Genomic DNA, 16,288 nt, shown 5'->3' on the forward strand with positions numbered 1-16,288 from the left:
AGTTGGTTTTTGACCTTGGCTCTGCCACCTGTTGGCTGTTTGACTTGGAACATGTCACAGCTGCCTCAGAGTTGTTTTTGTTTTTGTTTTTCAGACTGAGTTTCGCTCTGTTGCCCAGGCTGAAGTGCAGTGGTGTGATCTCTGCCCACTGCAACCTCCGCCTCCTGGGTTCAAGTGATTCTCTTGCCTCAGCCTCCCAAGTAGCTGGGATTACAGGTGCCCACGATCACGCCCAGCTAATTTTTGTTTTTTTTTAGTAGAGAGAGGGTTTCATCACGTTGACCAGGCTGGTCTTGAACTCCTGACCTCAGGTGATCTGCCCGCCTCGCCCTCTCAAAGTGCTGGGATTATAGGCGTGAGCCACCGCACCCAGCTGGGTTGTGAGTTTTAATAATGTACACAGGGTACCTAGCAGAGGGTCTGGAACACAGTACATGCCAGTAGATACATTGTCCTCCTTCCCTCTTTTCACTGCCCCTGAAACAACAATTTTGAAGTGAACCTGTGATCTGGAATCAAACAGATTTTTTAAGATCCCTGTACGGCTCATGCTAGAGATTGTTCAAGAGGTGGACCCACCTAAGGCACATGGACAAGTCAACAATGGCAATATTTTAACAAGGAAACTTCATTCCAAAGGGAACCACATGGACTGCAAAAAGCATTTGTGAAACTAAAATTATTTTGCTTTTGTAGGACAACCTGGCTCTCTAGGAGGGGTAAATCTTGTTTCTGGAAAGATTAAAAAACCTAAGGTGTTCGTGACCGAGGGAACCGATGTGGCTCTTACTGGGGTATGTGTGTTCTTCATCAGGACTGACCCTTCCAAAGCCATCACCCCTGACAACATCCACCAGGTAAGGGGCAAGAGCCATTGTTTACTCTGAATTACCAAAAAACACACAACTTGCACACAAATATTCCTCTGGTGGAGACAATCATTGTATTCACTACAGTATCTAAAACTACTTTCAGAGAAGTATTTTTTAAAAATTTAAAGCAAGAAATTAAGAGGACATTCCCTTTAAATCTTTTGAGTAAGAGGACTTAATATTCAATTTATTAACACAAATTGGTATAACCTTCTGGGTGTGTGTATAACAGTGAGGACTTTCTTTTTCTAAAGAATTCCCCAGGCATAATTTACTTAATGGCAAATTTTATACATTTAAGATAAGATTTCTGAAAGTGGATATATAACTTTATTTTTTTGTGCAAAGTAAAATGCATCTGTACAAGTTTTCCCCTTCCCTCTGACAGGTGCACTATCTTCTTGGAGTAAATAAACTGGTAAACATCTGGTATTCTATTTATTTCATGCTTTTATTTTGATGATTACAATTTAGAATAGTGTAAAGCTTATTTCTTAACCAGGTTGTCAAACTGATTTTTTTTTTTTTTTTTGAGACAGGATCTTGCTCTGTCACCCAGGTTGGAGTGCAGTGGTGCCATCTCGGCTCACTGCAGCCTCTGCCTCCTGGATTCAAGCGATTCTCCTGCCTCAGCCTCCTGAGTAGCTGGGATTACAGGTGCCTGCCACCACATCAGGCTAATTTTTGTATGTTTAGTAGAGATGGGGTTTCACCATGTTGCCCAGGCTGGTCTCGAACACCTGACCTCAAGTGATCCCCCCACCTCAGCCTCCCAAAGTGCTGGGATTACAGGTGTGAGCCACCACACCTGGCACAAACTAATAATTTACTGGGTATTTGGTAAAGTGACAACATTTAAGAAATGACTTAGTAGTTGTGTTGCATTTGAGGATCATTTTTACAATAAAAGATCTCCTGCCTGTTTTCCAGGAGGTGAGTTTTAACATGTTAGATGCGGCAGATGGAGGCCTGCTCAACAGTGTGAGACGTTTGCTGTCGGACATCTTCATTCCTGCTCTCAGAGCCACGAGCCATGGCTGGGGCAAGCTCGAGGGCCTTCAGGACGCAGCTAACATTCGCCAGGAGTTCTTGAGCTCCCTGGAAGGCTTTGTGAACGTCCTGTCAGGTGCACAGGAGAGTCTGAAGGAGAAGGTGAGGACGAATAAGCTGTTCCTTTAAAAATGATCAGGTGGTCAACAAGCACAGTACATAAGTGTGTAATGCTTCTCTTAGATGGTCTTAATTCCTCTATGTTGCAGTTCTTCAAAAATTTTTGTAGGCAATTTTATTGCTCCTTCAAGATGTGGTGGTGATTAGATTTAAATTTCTACAGTTTGTAATGATCAACACATTCAGGGGTTCCATAAAAACGCTGGCAGTGTTGTAGGGCTTTACTCAGACAGTCAGATGAGTGACTCCAAAGGCAAGAGTCAGAAATGCTTGTGGCACTGCTGTGCATCCTAGAATTAAAGGAATTTGGAACTGAAGTGTGTGTGTGTGTGTGTGGCGGGGGGGGGGGGGGGTGTGTGGGTGGCAGATGGAGGTGGGAAGAGATCCTGAAGAAGCAGAAGGAAAGAGGAATTGATATGTTTGGAGAGAGCAAGTTTGATCCTGTGATTCAGCCAATGATCAAAAGGGCCTTTAAGAATAATTTTGGCAAAGGTGACATTTAGTTTCTGTATGATTTGTGCTGTTTATAATAAGTCTGTGTTTGTGATTACTTGGGGCAGAGGTTGATGGATGTACGCTTGTGTGTGTGTGTGTGTGTGTGTGTGTGTGTGTGTGTGTGGGAGTGAGAGAGAGATAAAGATAGAGCAAGAGAGAGAGAGAGAGAGAGAGAGAGAGAGAGAGAGAGAGAGAGAGAAGATAAGGGAATAAGAGAGATGACAGAGCCCAGATCAGGCGCGTAGGGGCAGGTAGGGAAATGGATCCTATGGTAATGATGACAGTGTGACACTCTGCCCTCCTCTCCCGGAAATGCTGATCCTGCTGGGATTGGGGAAGGGGCATTATGTTTTCCAAAGGATGTGGAATGGGGGAGTTAAGCAAATTTTATCCAGACAGACACAGGATGACTCCAGCTAACACCCGAATTATATTTGTGATTGACTGTGATGGAGGGCAGACCAAATTGCAGGTTGGACCAAATAAAATTGTTGGCATTCTACATGTTGAAAATTTTTTTAAATTTTATTATTATTATATGTTAAGTTTCAGGGTACATGTGCACAATGTGCAGGTTTGTTACATATGTATACATGAATAAAGCAAACATTTTTACTACTAAAAAAATAAAATTGTTGGCATTCTATCTAAAAAAGCAGTGTTTTTTTCATATGGGTCCACTTCATATTGCAATAAAAGTATTACCAAAATGAGATGGGTCCCCAGGTGGGAGGAGGCATTCTTTCTGAGTGGGAGAGGGCAGTGGGCTTTGGGTTGAATTTGAGGTTGTGTAGGATCACAGGGAAGTGTTGGAAGGTCCCGTCAGTCTGGGGGCAGCGTGGACAAAGGCACATGGGAGTGGAGAGGAGGTATGTGCTACCTGGTGGGCTTTCCAGAGCGCTGTCAGAGTGCAGCAAAGTGGAAAACACAGGGCCCACGGTCTGTGTGTTTTACAAAAGCATCATCTGATTATTTAATTTCATTCTAATTAGGTGAACCTTCGAAAGTGTGACATACTTGAACTGAAAACCCTAAAGGAACCTACGGACTACTTGACTCTAGCAAATAACCCTGAGACTTTGGGAAAAATAGAGGATTGCATGAAAGTATGGATCAAACAGACAGAACAGGTAATTTTGAGAAACCAAACATCAATTTCAGGTACCACATTACTGCACTAGACAATGGAAGAAGGTGTATGAACATACGATATTCCATTTGTTAAGAGTTTTACTGTAAATCCTTGAGGAGGTGAGAGGTCCAATGTAGTTTTCATTTACTGTCGTGAATTAAGAAGAGGTAGTAAGAATTCTAAGAAACGAAAGAAAATGGCTGCATATACTTATATCACTCAAATGCTGCACTTTGCCAGTTTCTTTTCTCAATGTCTAATTTACTTTGGAGAGAACCCCTGTAGAAGCATGAGGAGTTTTCTAATTTAGTATGTCCTCCAAAAGGGAGCTTGAGACTTCACCTTAAACACAAATTCAGAAAAGTCCTCAATGAAGGAATGAAGGTGGACATTACATTAAAAAGTAAGCACAATTAAAATCCACTAGCCTGAGCCATGCAGTTTAACAAGGCCGTGTTCCTCCAAGGTTATAGAGTAAATGAATAGCTAAGAAAAATTCCTGAGGTCATGGCCTTCAGAAGCTCATTACAGCTCACTAAATAGGTAGTTTTTGATTGCAGATTGGGTGACCGTAGTTAGCAACAGTATACTGTATATTTCAAAGTGTTAGGTTGGTGCAAAAGTAATTGTGGTTTTTGCCATTACTTTCAATGGCTAATTACTTTTGCACCAATCTAATACCTAGAAGAGAGGACTTGAAATGTTACCCACACGCAGAAATGATAAGTACTCAAGGTGATGATACCCCAAATACACTGACCTGGTCATGACACATTCTACATATATAACAAATACATGTACCCCATAAATATGTAAAATAAGTATCAATAAAAGAAAAAAGTATGAATCAAAAATCTTTAAAAACCCCCCAAAATATAAACTATTTTCAAAAGAGGAAAGCATAAGTGGTTTTCAATTAAAACAAGTCAAAGAAATTTTCGTTGAAGTTTTAAAAATGGATACACGCTAAGTGAGTAAAAGATTGTTATTGGAAGCATGGAATACGCATATATCATGATCCAGATAGGATAACTGATTTCCTTATTTTTTTTTTGGCTTGTTTATAACTTTAGCATCTCCAGCCCCATGCAATGGCTCGTGTTTTTCCCCGCGCATTTGCAGGTTCTTGCTGAAAACAATCAGCTGCGGAAGGAAGCGGATGACGTTGGGCCACGAGCGGAGCTGGAGCACTGGAAAAAAAGACTCTCCAAGTTTAACTACCTTTTGGAACAATTGAAAAGCCCGGATGTGAAGGCTGTGCTGGCAGTGCTTGCGGCGGCCAAGTCGAAACTGCTGAAGGTCGTCAGCCATTTCATTTTGCCTTGTGAAATGGGAATGAGAGTTCTCTATGCATATTTTCAAGGCATAGAGTGATTAGGAACAAAAAATGTTATTATACCTTGATGAAAAACATTTAAAATTACATAATACTTCCCTCACATCACTTTGGAGGCTGCGGAAATAGTCTTTGAATGAAAGGCAGTCGTTAGCTGGTGTACATGTATGTATATGTGTTATTGGCATTGTATGTAATTAAGACAGAACATGATAGCATGTTTATATATATATCTATGTTTTATGATTTCAGACCAGCTAGAAATAATAATAATGAAAACTCACCCTATCTGTATTTATTTTTTAGTCCTTGTATATTAGTTTTATATTGCAAAACAACCCCCGAACTTAGCAGCTTAAAACAGCCAGTAGGCCAGGCGTGGTGGCTCACGCCTGTAATCCCAGCACTTTGGGATGCCGAGGCAGGTGGATCACAAGGTCAGGAGTTTGAGACCAGCCTGGCCAATATGGTGAAACCCCATCTCTTAAAAAGCACAAAAATTAGCTGGGCATAGTGTCGTGTGCCTGTAGTCCCAGCTACTTGGGAGGCTGAGGCAGAAGAATCGCTTGAACCCGGGAGGTGGAGGTTTGCGGTGAGCCGAAGTCGTGCCACTGCACTCCAGCCTGGGTGACAGAGTGAGACTCTGCCAAAATAAAAAACAAAAAACAAAAACAGCCAATATTTCAATCTCACACTCTATGGGCCAGGAATCTGGGTGCAGCTTAGCTGGGTGCCTCTGACTCTGGGTATCTCATGAGGCTGTAGCTGTGATGTGAGTTCATCTTAGGGCTCAACTCGGGGAAGATCTGCTTCTGAGTTTACTCATCTGGTTGTTGCTGGATTCAGTTTCTTGCTGGCTGTTGGCTAGAGACTTCCTTCAGTTCCTTCCCACATGGGCCTCTCTGTAGAGCAGCTTAGAACATAGCAGCTGGCTTCCCTTAAAGGGAGCAAGTGAGGGAGGGCAAGAGAGCCCCCAACCTAGAAGCCACAGTCTTTATGTAAATTAATCCTGGAAGTGACATCCCATCACTTCAGCCATATTCTTCTTATTAGAAGCAAGTCACTAGATTCAGCCCATGATCAAGAAGGGATGAATACAAGAGCTTGAATACAGGGAGTCTGTGGTCACTGGGGACCGTCATATAGGCTGCCTAACTCGTCTGGCACTGGTGCTGGAAAGACTGTTTGTTAACTATTTGCATGGGTGTTATTAGCTATTTGCATGTTTTGATACGTAATAATTTCTTGCAATAAACGTGCTATAGATTTACCTTATATTGTTCCTCAAAGAAATAGCAGAGGTGAGCCTTGCAATACAGTTCAGAAATACTATCAGTCAGACTTCCATGAAGTCAATGGAATGTACTGACGTGCTAAATAATTTCCTTTTACTTCTCTCACTTTTAGATTATCTTTCCATTTCTAAGTTCCTAGCTCATAGCACAGTACTGGCATACAGTTGGCAGATAATAAACAATTACTACATTAATGGATAAATGTATAGGGATATAGGAAGGGAGTTCAGGTTAGAATAGAGGAAAGATAGAAAATATGGAAGTGTGGTATCAAATGGGTCTGCTAACCAGTGCAGGGGAAAAGGTGTGAGTTTAAAGGGCGGTGCTGCCCTCCTGGTGCTGTGTGATAGTCATGGCATAGATTTTATATGAGAAGCCCTGGAAGATATGCTTTAAAACATTTAGTCAAAAATTTTAAATTGCTTTCCAGCATAGCAATATCTCTCGCCCCTCTGGATTCAGTTTTCTGTGAGATGGACAGAAAGTCTCGCCTAATGGACTTGTGGTGACTCTTAGCAGTGGTTATGTTGGAAGTTCCTCTGTTAATAATTACATTAAAATTGCTTTTCCCTATTGTGCTTAGACTTGGCGGGAGATGGATATTCGAATCACTGATGCAACTAATGAAGCGAAGGACAATGTGAAATACTTGTATACACTTGAAAAATGTTGTGACCCTTTGTACAGCAGTGATCCCGTGAGTTAAGGATTTCTACTCTTTCAGTCTATAGATAACCCTTTTTGCACTAGCTGAATTGAATATTGAATTTTGTTTCATCAATATTACAGTTCATTGGAAAGGTCTTAGAAACTTTATTTTCAAGAAAATTACATATATATAGGTATATACACGCATATGCACAGATATCTGTATTTCTATATCTATTTCTCTAAGCAGTCTATCTCCTATCTATTGAAGATGTATATGAGATGTTATATTTTAAAACATTTATTGCATGTTAGATTTTCCATTAAATATTGCAAAGGACATTCTGAACTATATACCCCAAAGAACTGTGGAAAAAGTCATTAGCTGGTGATGTTTTTTTAAATCTTTTAGCTTTAGGAAGTGCCTGCTTTTACTTATTACAACATTAACTGTTATTAACAGTTTATCCTTAATAATAGTTAACAGTTAACTTGCTGTTGCTTGTCATTAACAGTGGGTCAATGTTTCTTCCACTGAAATTAAATTTGATTAACCATATATGACTAATAAAATTAATATTAAATATATTATTTTCATGTAAAGCATTAAATAGTATTTTTAAATCTTTAATAGAAAGCTCTTAAACTTTATTTTAATGCTGATGGAATGGTTAGTCTATTAGAATTTTGCTGAATTTGATGATTTTTTCTGAAAACTTTGATGATATCTTTCAGCTATCCATGATGGATGCTATTCCTACACTAATAAATGCAATTAAAATGATCTATAGTATCTCTCATTACTATAATACCTCTGAGAAGATCACATCTCTGTTTGTAAAGGTAAGTGCATGATGTAGAGTCCATGTTCATTTGTATTTCTTTGCCAGTGATCAATTTTTTGATAATTAAAAATTACCACATTGGCTCAGTTTAATATGTATCTTAAAATTTTAAAAAGGCTTAGGCTATCAATAGAGATAGAATTAAATTTATGTCAGAGGCTGATTCTAGCAAATCGTAAAGCATTATTTCCCAAAGTAATTATTATAATAAATATTTTATTATTTATATAATACAAATGAAAAAAGATTGCTCTTGGAATTTCTTTCCTATGTGGTTTAGCACATCATGTATTCCTACTGGGTAAATTTTAATTAAGAAAAGCTATATTTAACTGGCTATCTCCTGTTTCGTATTTCATATGCCACTGTTCCAAATTTATTTGATGCCACAGTTGTTTACTTGGTGTTATTAGAACAGTAATCATGGTAATAAAAGCCACTTGCAATGTTGTAGTAATCTATAAAGCAATTATAATGATTCTGCCAAAAAACATAACGATGCTTAAACCTTATGTCCTAACTCGTAAGTGTTTATGGTAAGCACTGTTGCTATTCTCATTTTGAACAGTCTCTAAGAAGTAAATGACTTTTTCATTATCAAAGCAAAAATCTTAAGTGTTATATTAAAATAGAAGAATTTTTGACGAATCAAGACTCGTGTTCTGAATACTAATGCAGTAGGAAGCACAATTCTTCCTGGGAATAAAGACATCCAGCCTTAAGAGCTCAATGGGAAACGTTTTCCTTCTGTCGTGTAGGTAGTTCAGGTAGACAGGAGGGATGGCTGCAAGATTCCCTCCTAACTTCCTTATACTTTAAAATTATATGTTAGGGTTGCGAGAGTATTCCCTGGGTAAATGACACCCACAAGTAAATGTGTGTTATTAATTAAGATTTTATGCATATTATTTGCAAAACTTGATTTAGCATAAAATAAGGAAACCACCATTTATCTAATTGTAAAAAACCTTTCATTATGGAAATGTTGAATTAGGTACAAAAGGAGAGAGAATTGTATACTGGAATGCCATGTACATATCACCTAGATTCAGCAGATATCCACGCATGGCTGATCTTGTTTCACCTATACCCCCACCCCTTGCACTGTAAATCCTGGGCATCATATCTTTCCATGGATACAGCATAGTCATTTAATTTTCCTTATGCTTTATTCAAAAAATTAATACATTTCTGAGGATTTTTGTAAAGTTTGGAGAGATGAATAAAATGTTAGTGGTTTTGTGCATTAGTTTTCCTTCTCTCTGTGACCTTCTCCTTTTGACGTTTCCATTGCTGATCATGGTCACATGAAAAGATCAGGATTGGCAGTACTTTACATGGTGCTAGTAAACTGTGAGTTAGATATTAGAGCAGGCTCCTAAGGAGATTTGGGGAAACTCATCAGTTTTTAGGCAAGGAAATGAATCCTTCCTTGGTTGGTTAAGACATTCGTCCTGCATAGACAAGGTGGCCTAAATTGTCGATTTTCCATGGTGCTTCCAACTCTGTGATTTCACAAATGATTTTGACAATATCAAAGGGTTATTGGTGGATTATAACTGTGATGGAAAAAAAATAAACCCAAGCTCAAGTTAGAAGATTGTGAACTCTGAGAAGTAGAAGAGTTAAGGACCTTCTAGTCCAGTTTACAATCCATGGCTGTTTTATGTGCTTAACATCATTTTATTGGAAACTCCCAGGTGACAAATCAGATTATATCTGCATGTAAAGCCTATATTACCAATAATGGAACCGCTTCCATCTGGAACCAGCCACAGGATGTTGTTGAAGAAAAAATACTATCTGCGATTAAACTGAAACAGGTAATGGTCAGTTTAGTATTTAGATGTTCTATTCTTTTTATCTTATTTTTGTTGAGACCATCTTAAATCATTTTGTAATTATTATATCATTGGTTGATAAAAAGAACAGTGATTCTTAACTATGAAGAAAATGGAATGTTAATATACCTTCCCAGGAAATTTATTCACCTTTTTGTACCCTCCTTGGGAGCCTACTATGTCCTGATATCACAGTAAGTACTAGAGATACAAAGACAGCTAATATGAGGTAGTTTTCCTTAAGCATCTTAAAGATGAATGGAGAGAGAGTCAATAGAAGGATGCTATTACCAAAACCATGGGAACAAGATGGGAAAGCCACACCTTTGAGTTGCATCATGAGTAACCCGATTAGAATCTAGAATTGCTAGATTAGAGGAGGCAAAAAGATGATTTTCCAGGCTGATGAATGAGTACATGCAAAGGCATGAAACTATGAAAAGGCTTACAATTCCATCCTAATTTTGCTGTCGCCTTCACTTAAGAAAATAAAGTTCATACCTTTCTTGTTCCCTTTGTTGTATATTTTTCTTTTGATTTTAAGGAATACCAGCTCTGCTTTCACAAGACAAAACAAAAGCTTAAACAAAATCCAAATGCGAAACAATTTGATTTTAGCGAGATGTATATTTTTGGAAAATTCGAAACTTTTCACCGACGCCTTGCCAAGATAATAGACATCTTTACAACCCTCAAGACGTATTCAGTCCTGCAAGATTCCACAATCGAAGGGCTGGAAGACATGGCCACTAAATACCAGGTATTGTACTTTAAAGCTATATTTTATAACATAGTCCACAACTAAACTTCAGTATTTTATGCAAATAACAGTGTTTAGAATGATACAAATCATCAGTCTGCAAAGTAAAATATAAATAATCTCATGGCCTTTTAACAATAAAGAAATTAGATTTGTTTGAGAATTGTGTAATGGTGCTAATATGTTCTTTTCAGGTGTGTGGTTATAAGAATGACTTTCCAATAGTCTAAAATTAATCACCATTAAAAAAGCATTTTCATTAGTAGCACAAGAAAAATGTTTAAATATAACTTATTGTTTTATTTATTCTTGCAAGAAATATTTAATGAAGAGTATACTGTGTCAGGCACTAGTTGACACCAGGTACTGTGTGGCACTCAATTATCTCTGCATTTAAGCATTTTATTTGGACCCATATTAAAAAATATAAAGGACCTGATTTTATTCTAGATGTGATTTCCCTAATTATTTTGATTTTTAACTGCTTTATCTTGTCATGGTATCTGTGTGACTAATTTTAGTTTTGAAAGTGGGCATAGTGACCTAATAACATTTTGAAGATTTTAGAAAAACAATTTACAAACAATTTGCTTTAAATTCTTAATATGGACATAGTCAATTTTTTTCTTTTTTGGGGGACAGTGACACTAAATCTTAAATTTTTTTTGGTACTTGAATTTGAAAAGGATCATATAATTAACCACTACACACTAATTTTTGTACTCTAACAATTTAGCCCAATATAAGGAATCTTTTTCATTTCCTGAGTATACCAAGTTTTGGGAGAGATAAAGAAAATACCTTTATATAGCAGGAAACATTTTAAGTTTACTGGCACATAGTAGGTGTGCAATAAATATCTGTCAAGAAAATAATTAAGTAGATTGAGTTTGAGTAGTTGATGTAAAGGTCACGATTAATCATTTCCTTTATTTAACTTAATAATCTTAAGTGACCATTAAATCCAGTCATAGAGCAGGATTTTCTCAAGTTCCCAAATCTTTAAAATTACTACATCAAAATGTAGTAGCTTTTCCATACTTCTTTTAGACAATTTATGTAACACTATATATGTGTGTGTATATATGTATATAGTGTTATATAAAATGTCTAAAAGAAGTATGGAAAAGCTACATGTGTATGTATATATGTGTATATATACATACACACACACACTTTTGATTCTTTTGATTTTAAGGGATATCAGCACTGTAAATCCTAGACATTGTATCATTCTATGCATATATATAGTGTGTGTGTATATATTTTATATAACATTCCATGCATACACACACGTTATATAAAAAAGTATATATATATATATACATACACACAATTTCTAAATAGAACTAATTTTGTAGTTATGCAGCATGAAAAAGTAGGTTGTTTTATCTAGTTGATTCAAGAAGTTATGCTGTTTATACACTTTTGTCTATTGAGAGATTTGATGTTTAAATGGAAGTGACTTTGAAGAGGAGATTGTAGAAGAAGGAGGCCCAATATTCTTCATAAAAATTATATGCTTCTGTCAACAGTGTGGGCACCTGAGTTTGAGAATGGCTTAGTACCTGGTTAAGAAGAATCACAGAGCATTATAGCTCATTATTCAAAGCAAACAAAGCTTCTGATAATAGTATTTTCAAGGAGATGAACTTCCTAGTTTGTACTTTCCTAGTCACAGGCTGCAGCTTTGCAGGGCAGTAGGAAACAATTAATTTTAGAAAGGTTTTAAGTGGTGGATTCTGGTCTGACATTTTTAAGATGTTTGAGGCTTGGAAGGTAGTAACTCATCTGTAGATATAACATCATTTATTTTCTTCCTATATTGTTTGTGTTCTGTGAAAGCCTTATTTATTTTCTGAGAAGATTTAAACTATTCAACACAGAATATTTTAGTAAATTCTACTCTGGGCCTTAAAAATTATTTCAGATATGATTAACAATAAAATTTTAGTGGAAAAAATCTTTCCCAATTTTCAGGTGTGGTTTTTATTTCATTTTTTCAAAAATACATAAAACATCATGAAAATACTTTCCAAGGGATTTCTTTGAATGCAGTAGGGCAACCTTATACGGCCTGTAAAATAATAAGCACAAAACAATGTGAGTAAAAAAATAAGGCTTCCTTTAAACTTATTTTTTCTGGCAATTATTATATAGGCTCTACATTTAAGGGTCATATTTAGTTAGGTAATATAAGAATACTGAAATATTATCTAATTTATCTCATAATATTTCAGGGCATTGTTGCAACCATAAAGAAAAAGGAATACAATTTCCTAGACCAGCGGAAAATGGATTTTGACCAAGATTACGAAGAGTTTTGCAAGCAGACTAATGACCTTCATGTAGGTTGTATAATAAAATTCCTGTTGACAGTCGTGTGTTTATTTTTTCCTTTCTGTATAATGCTGTTAATCATTACCCATTCAGAAGGCAGAGGTATCTTCATCATGGAGGTGACCGATAGCAACCTCAGCCTGTGTTTTGTGATTTCAGATTAATAATTGAAGGCTGTTTTTCATGGATTAAAGGGTCATAAATATAGCTTTGGCTAATGATGTGTATCAGACTTCCACATGTCTTCCATTGACGTTCTTAGAAAGTTAACTTTCATCTTCTGTTGAACATTGCGGCATGATTGGAATGTAGACTCTTATTTCCATTTGTCACTGTGTAGCAATGATTATGACCAGAGGTGGCTCAGGCAAATGGTCAGCAATGTCTGGCAGATTCCAAGGCAGGGCTGCCACTGGCCTTAGAAACGGTGGCGCCAGGACCGACTCAGCACTTGGACCCCGCTTGGTCTTGCAACCCCTTTCTCTTCCTTCTTTCACCTGCTTGCTGCAGACCAGCCATCTTGCCTTGCAGCTCACATGAGCAGTTTATGCCATTAGCAGCTTCTGAGACTGTTTCACAGGACCAGGCCAGCTCCAGATTCCCGAGGAAGGGGTTGGGCTAGCCAGTTCTGGTGAGGTGCCTAGTACTGGGCCTCTCAACTGTGAGATCTTGTGGTGGACACAGGCGGGATGGGATCCACTGGGTCACTGGGATTGTTTATTATCAGGAAAGGGGAGTCAGGGAGGGTAAGATGGGAAGACACCCAACAGGTATCTACCATAATGAATATGCGGACATTTTCTCATCCCAGTGAGGTGCAAATGTCTATCTTTCTGACTATAAGAGGAAAATAGCCTCTCTATTTCTTCTTCCCCAGGGTTTTTGATTTGCATTAAATTTGTGCACTTCAAAGTAAAAGGAGCTCTGAGACACCTTGGGAGGAGCGAGTTCAGTGTTAGAATGAGTCGTAACAAAGCTAGCTAATTCTATGTGCCAGGCACTGTTCTAAGCACTTTGTATGTGCTAATTCATTTAATAATCATAATAATCCTATAAAGTGGGTGCTCTTGTTACTCTCATTTTGCAGAGGAGGAAACTGGGAAACTTCACTGTGAGGGGAAGTGGCTTGCCTGAAGTCACAGGCATAACAAGGGGTGGAGCTGGGGTGAAAGCCAGGCAGTCTGGCTTTGGAATTCAACTTTTTTAACCATTGTGGCACGCAGCAGGCTTCATTTGATGGGAAGAGAGAGTACCTATAATAATTTAAGCAATGAATTCTTTTGGGGGCAGATTCAGACATAAGGACAGTGAATGTTGGTCTCTTTTTGTTGGAAATGGATGAGTAATGGCGGATTCTGATGTTCACCTGTGTTTCCTCAGCAGTGTCTGACCACATGGTACTTCTGTAGCTTATATATGGAACATAGATGGTGAGCACCTCGAATGCAGGGGTCATGTTTTATTCCCATATGTTAATAAGAAGATGTAGATTTATTGCAATGAAACAAACATTCGCTATACAGCAATTATGTATTAGACTTCTATGCTGTAGGTTATGAATACAGAAATAAATCAAGTAGATATGCCCTCGCAGCTCATAGTCAGATAGGAGGCAGATGGTGAAATGATGAAAATATAAGCGCATACATTAGAACAGAGTAATGAATTTAGCATTTAAAAAAGGGCAAATGGGGTTAAAATGGCTACTTATGAAAGAATACTACTCTGATACTATATGAAAAAGTGAGGATTCAAAAATAAAGAGACATAGCTCAAGGCCTACAAAAACGTATAGGGAGATCAGGCCTGCAAAACATTACGTAGAATCTGATCATGTGAACCTAGGAAAAGATAATCTGATACTTCTGCTTGGCTGGGGTTAGGAAAGGCTTCAGAGAGGAGGCTGTGGTTGATGCTAGAAAGATGTTTGTGTGGTTATATTTTTCATGGTTTCAATTACCCAGGGTCAACTGTGGTCTGAAAATAGGTGAGTATAGTACAATAAAATATTTTGAGAGAGAGAGGGGCCACATTCACATAACTTTTATTACAGTATATTGTTTAAAATTGTGCTATTTTATTATTATTGCTGCTCATCTCTTACTCTGCCTATTTTGTAAATTAAACATTATTATGTTTGTATGTACGTACAGGCAAAAACATAGTATATATAAGGTTTGGTTTCAGTCACCCACTGGGGATTTTGGAACATATTCCTGAGGATAAGAGGGGACTACTGTATTAGTTCCCATTCTACTCAGCCTTCTTAAAAGAAATTCAACACTATTATCCATCTTGTCTTCCATGTCAGAAATTGTTCACTTCTGTCTTTGGTTTGCCAATGAGTTTTTCTTTGACTTACACTTCTTTATTCCTTTGTCCATTCTCTTTCTCTTAGCTAATTGTTCTGCAGTCTCTCCTTTAAATACTCACCCACTCATGAACTCAGCCCTCATCTTTATAAAACTGGGGCAAAAATACCTTCCCACGACTCTGAATGGAGTAAGGGCGGTGATGCGTCCAGGAGTCTTGGAGAGACTCAGCAACAGTGGAATCTCAAGTGAAAATCTTCATGAGTGATTTGGATCAGGGTGGTGTCAAAGGGATCAGAGCCTGGAATCCTCTCCAGATTTAGGGTTCGTGCTGGTACTAACAGGTCAAAGAGGGCAGCATGTTGGAACCAAGTGGGCTGTTGGAAGTCTAGAAGCATGCTGATCCCAGCAGATGGAGAAGGCACTACTTAGTAAAGGATGGGTGTTGAGGTGGCAAGCTGAGTTAAAGGAAAACTGAGTAGGAGCTGAGACCCCAAAACTAATGTGAAGATGAGTATAAAGATTCCACAACCCAGACCCCACAAACTGTAAGGATGGACCAAGGCTCAGAACAAGAAAAGTCTAGGTCTTACATGTTGACAGAGAGTTCAGCCCAGGCCTTTGTGAAGCCATAGGGTAGAAAGGCAAGGAAAACCAGGTAAAAGTGTTAGGGCTCAGTAGAGATTTGCTGGTGTCTGAAGGAGAGGGAGGCAGTGGAACGGTTATAAATGCTCTAGTTTTGCATAATTTATACATAGAGATTTTTTATGTAGTGAAAAAATGTAGATGTTTATTTAGGTAGGCTAACTGTACTGTTTTTTAATGCAGGAACATTTTTTCATCCTAGGATATGGACTTAGCAGAAGAAATAATGTCACTTAAAAAATACATATACTTCCAGTAGAAATAGCTGAAACTATTGAGGGCAAGGAAATATTGTAATGGTCTTCCAGCTCCTTCAGTTTTGGAGCTTTGCTGGATCAGGCAGGAGGTTTGCAGCTTACCCATCCCCCACCCTGCCAATAGCTCCATCTCCTCCACAGGTAGTATCTCCTGTGGTGGTCTGGATATTGCCAACTGGTTTTCTTACCATATTACTTCTGACCTAACATTATCTGAAATCAAACCCATTTAGGTACTAATTCTTATCGCATATCAAACTAGTCTCCTCATTTTAATACTACATCAATTAATGTCTCTTCAAGTTTGCAAAGACTTAATTAAAACTTCTGACTGGTAAGT

The 16,288-nt window shown here is 37.9% G+C and overlaps 1 protein-coding gene across 1 annotated transcript in view; it reads left to right on the forward strand.

Moving 5' to 3' along the window:
• DNAH5 (dynein axonemal heavy chain 5) overlaps window positions 1-16,288 on the forward strand; it is a 321,482-nt gene that overhangs the window by 87,176 nt on the left and 218,018 nt on the right. The window contains exons 4-12 of the mRNA XM_055366994.2: window positions 697-857; window positions 1,803-2,024; window positions 3,530-3,667; window positions 4,792-4,968; window positions 6,884-6,997; window positions 7,684-7,791; window positions 9,494-9,616; window positions 10,179-10,394; window positions 12,635-12,742. Coding sequence (XP_055222969.2) covers window positions 697-857; window positions 1,803-2,024; window positions 3,530-3,667; window positions 4,792-4,968; window positions 6,884-6,997; window positions 7,684-7,791; window positions 9,494-9,616; window positions 10,179-10,394; window positions 12,635-12,742 — 1,367 coding nt within the window. The remainder of the gene's footprint in view (window positions 1-696; window positions 858-1,802; window positions 2,025-3,529; window positions 3,668-4,791; window positions 4,969-6,883; window positions 6,998-7,683; window positions 7,792-9,493; window positions 9,617-10,178; window positions 10,395-12,634; window positions 12,743-16,288) is intronic.

This window comes from Gorilla gorilla, chromosome 19 (assembly GCF_029281585.2).
Source record: "Gorilla gorilla gorilla isolate KB3781 chromosome 19, NHGRI_mGorGor1-v2.1_pri, whole genome shotgun sequence".
In the NCBI taxonomy this organism is placed as follows: Eukaryota; Metazoa; Chordata; class Mammalia; order Primates; family Hominidae; genus Gorilla; species Gorilla gorilla.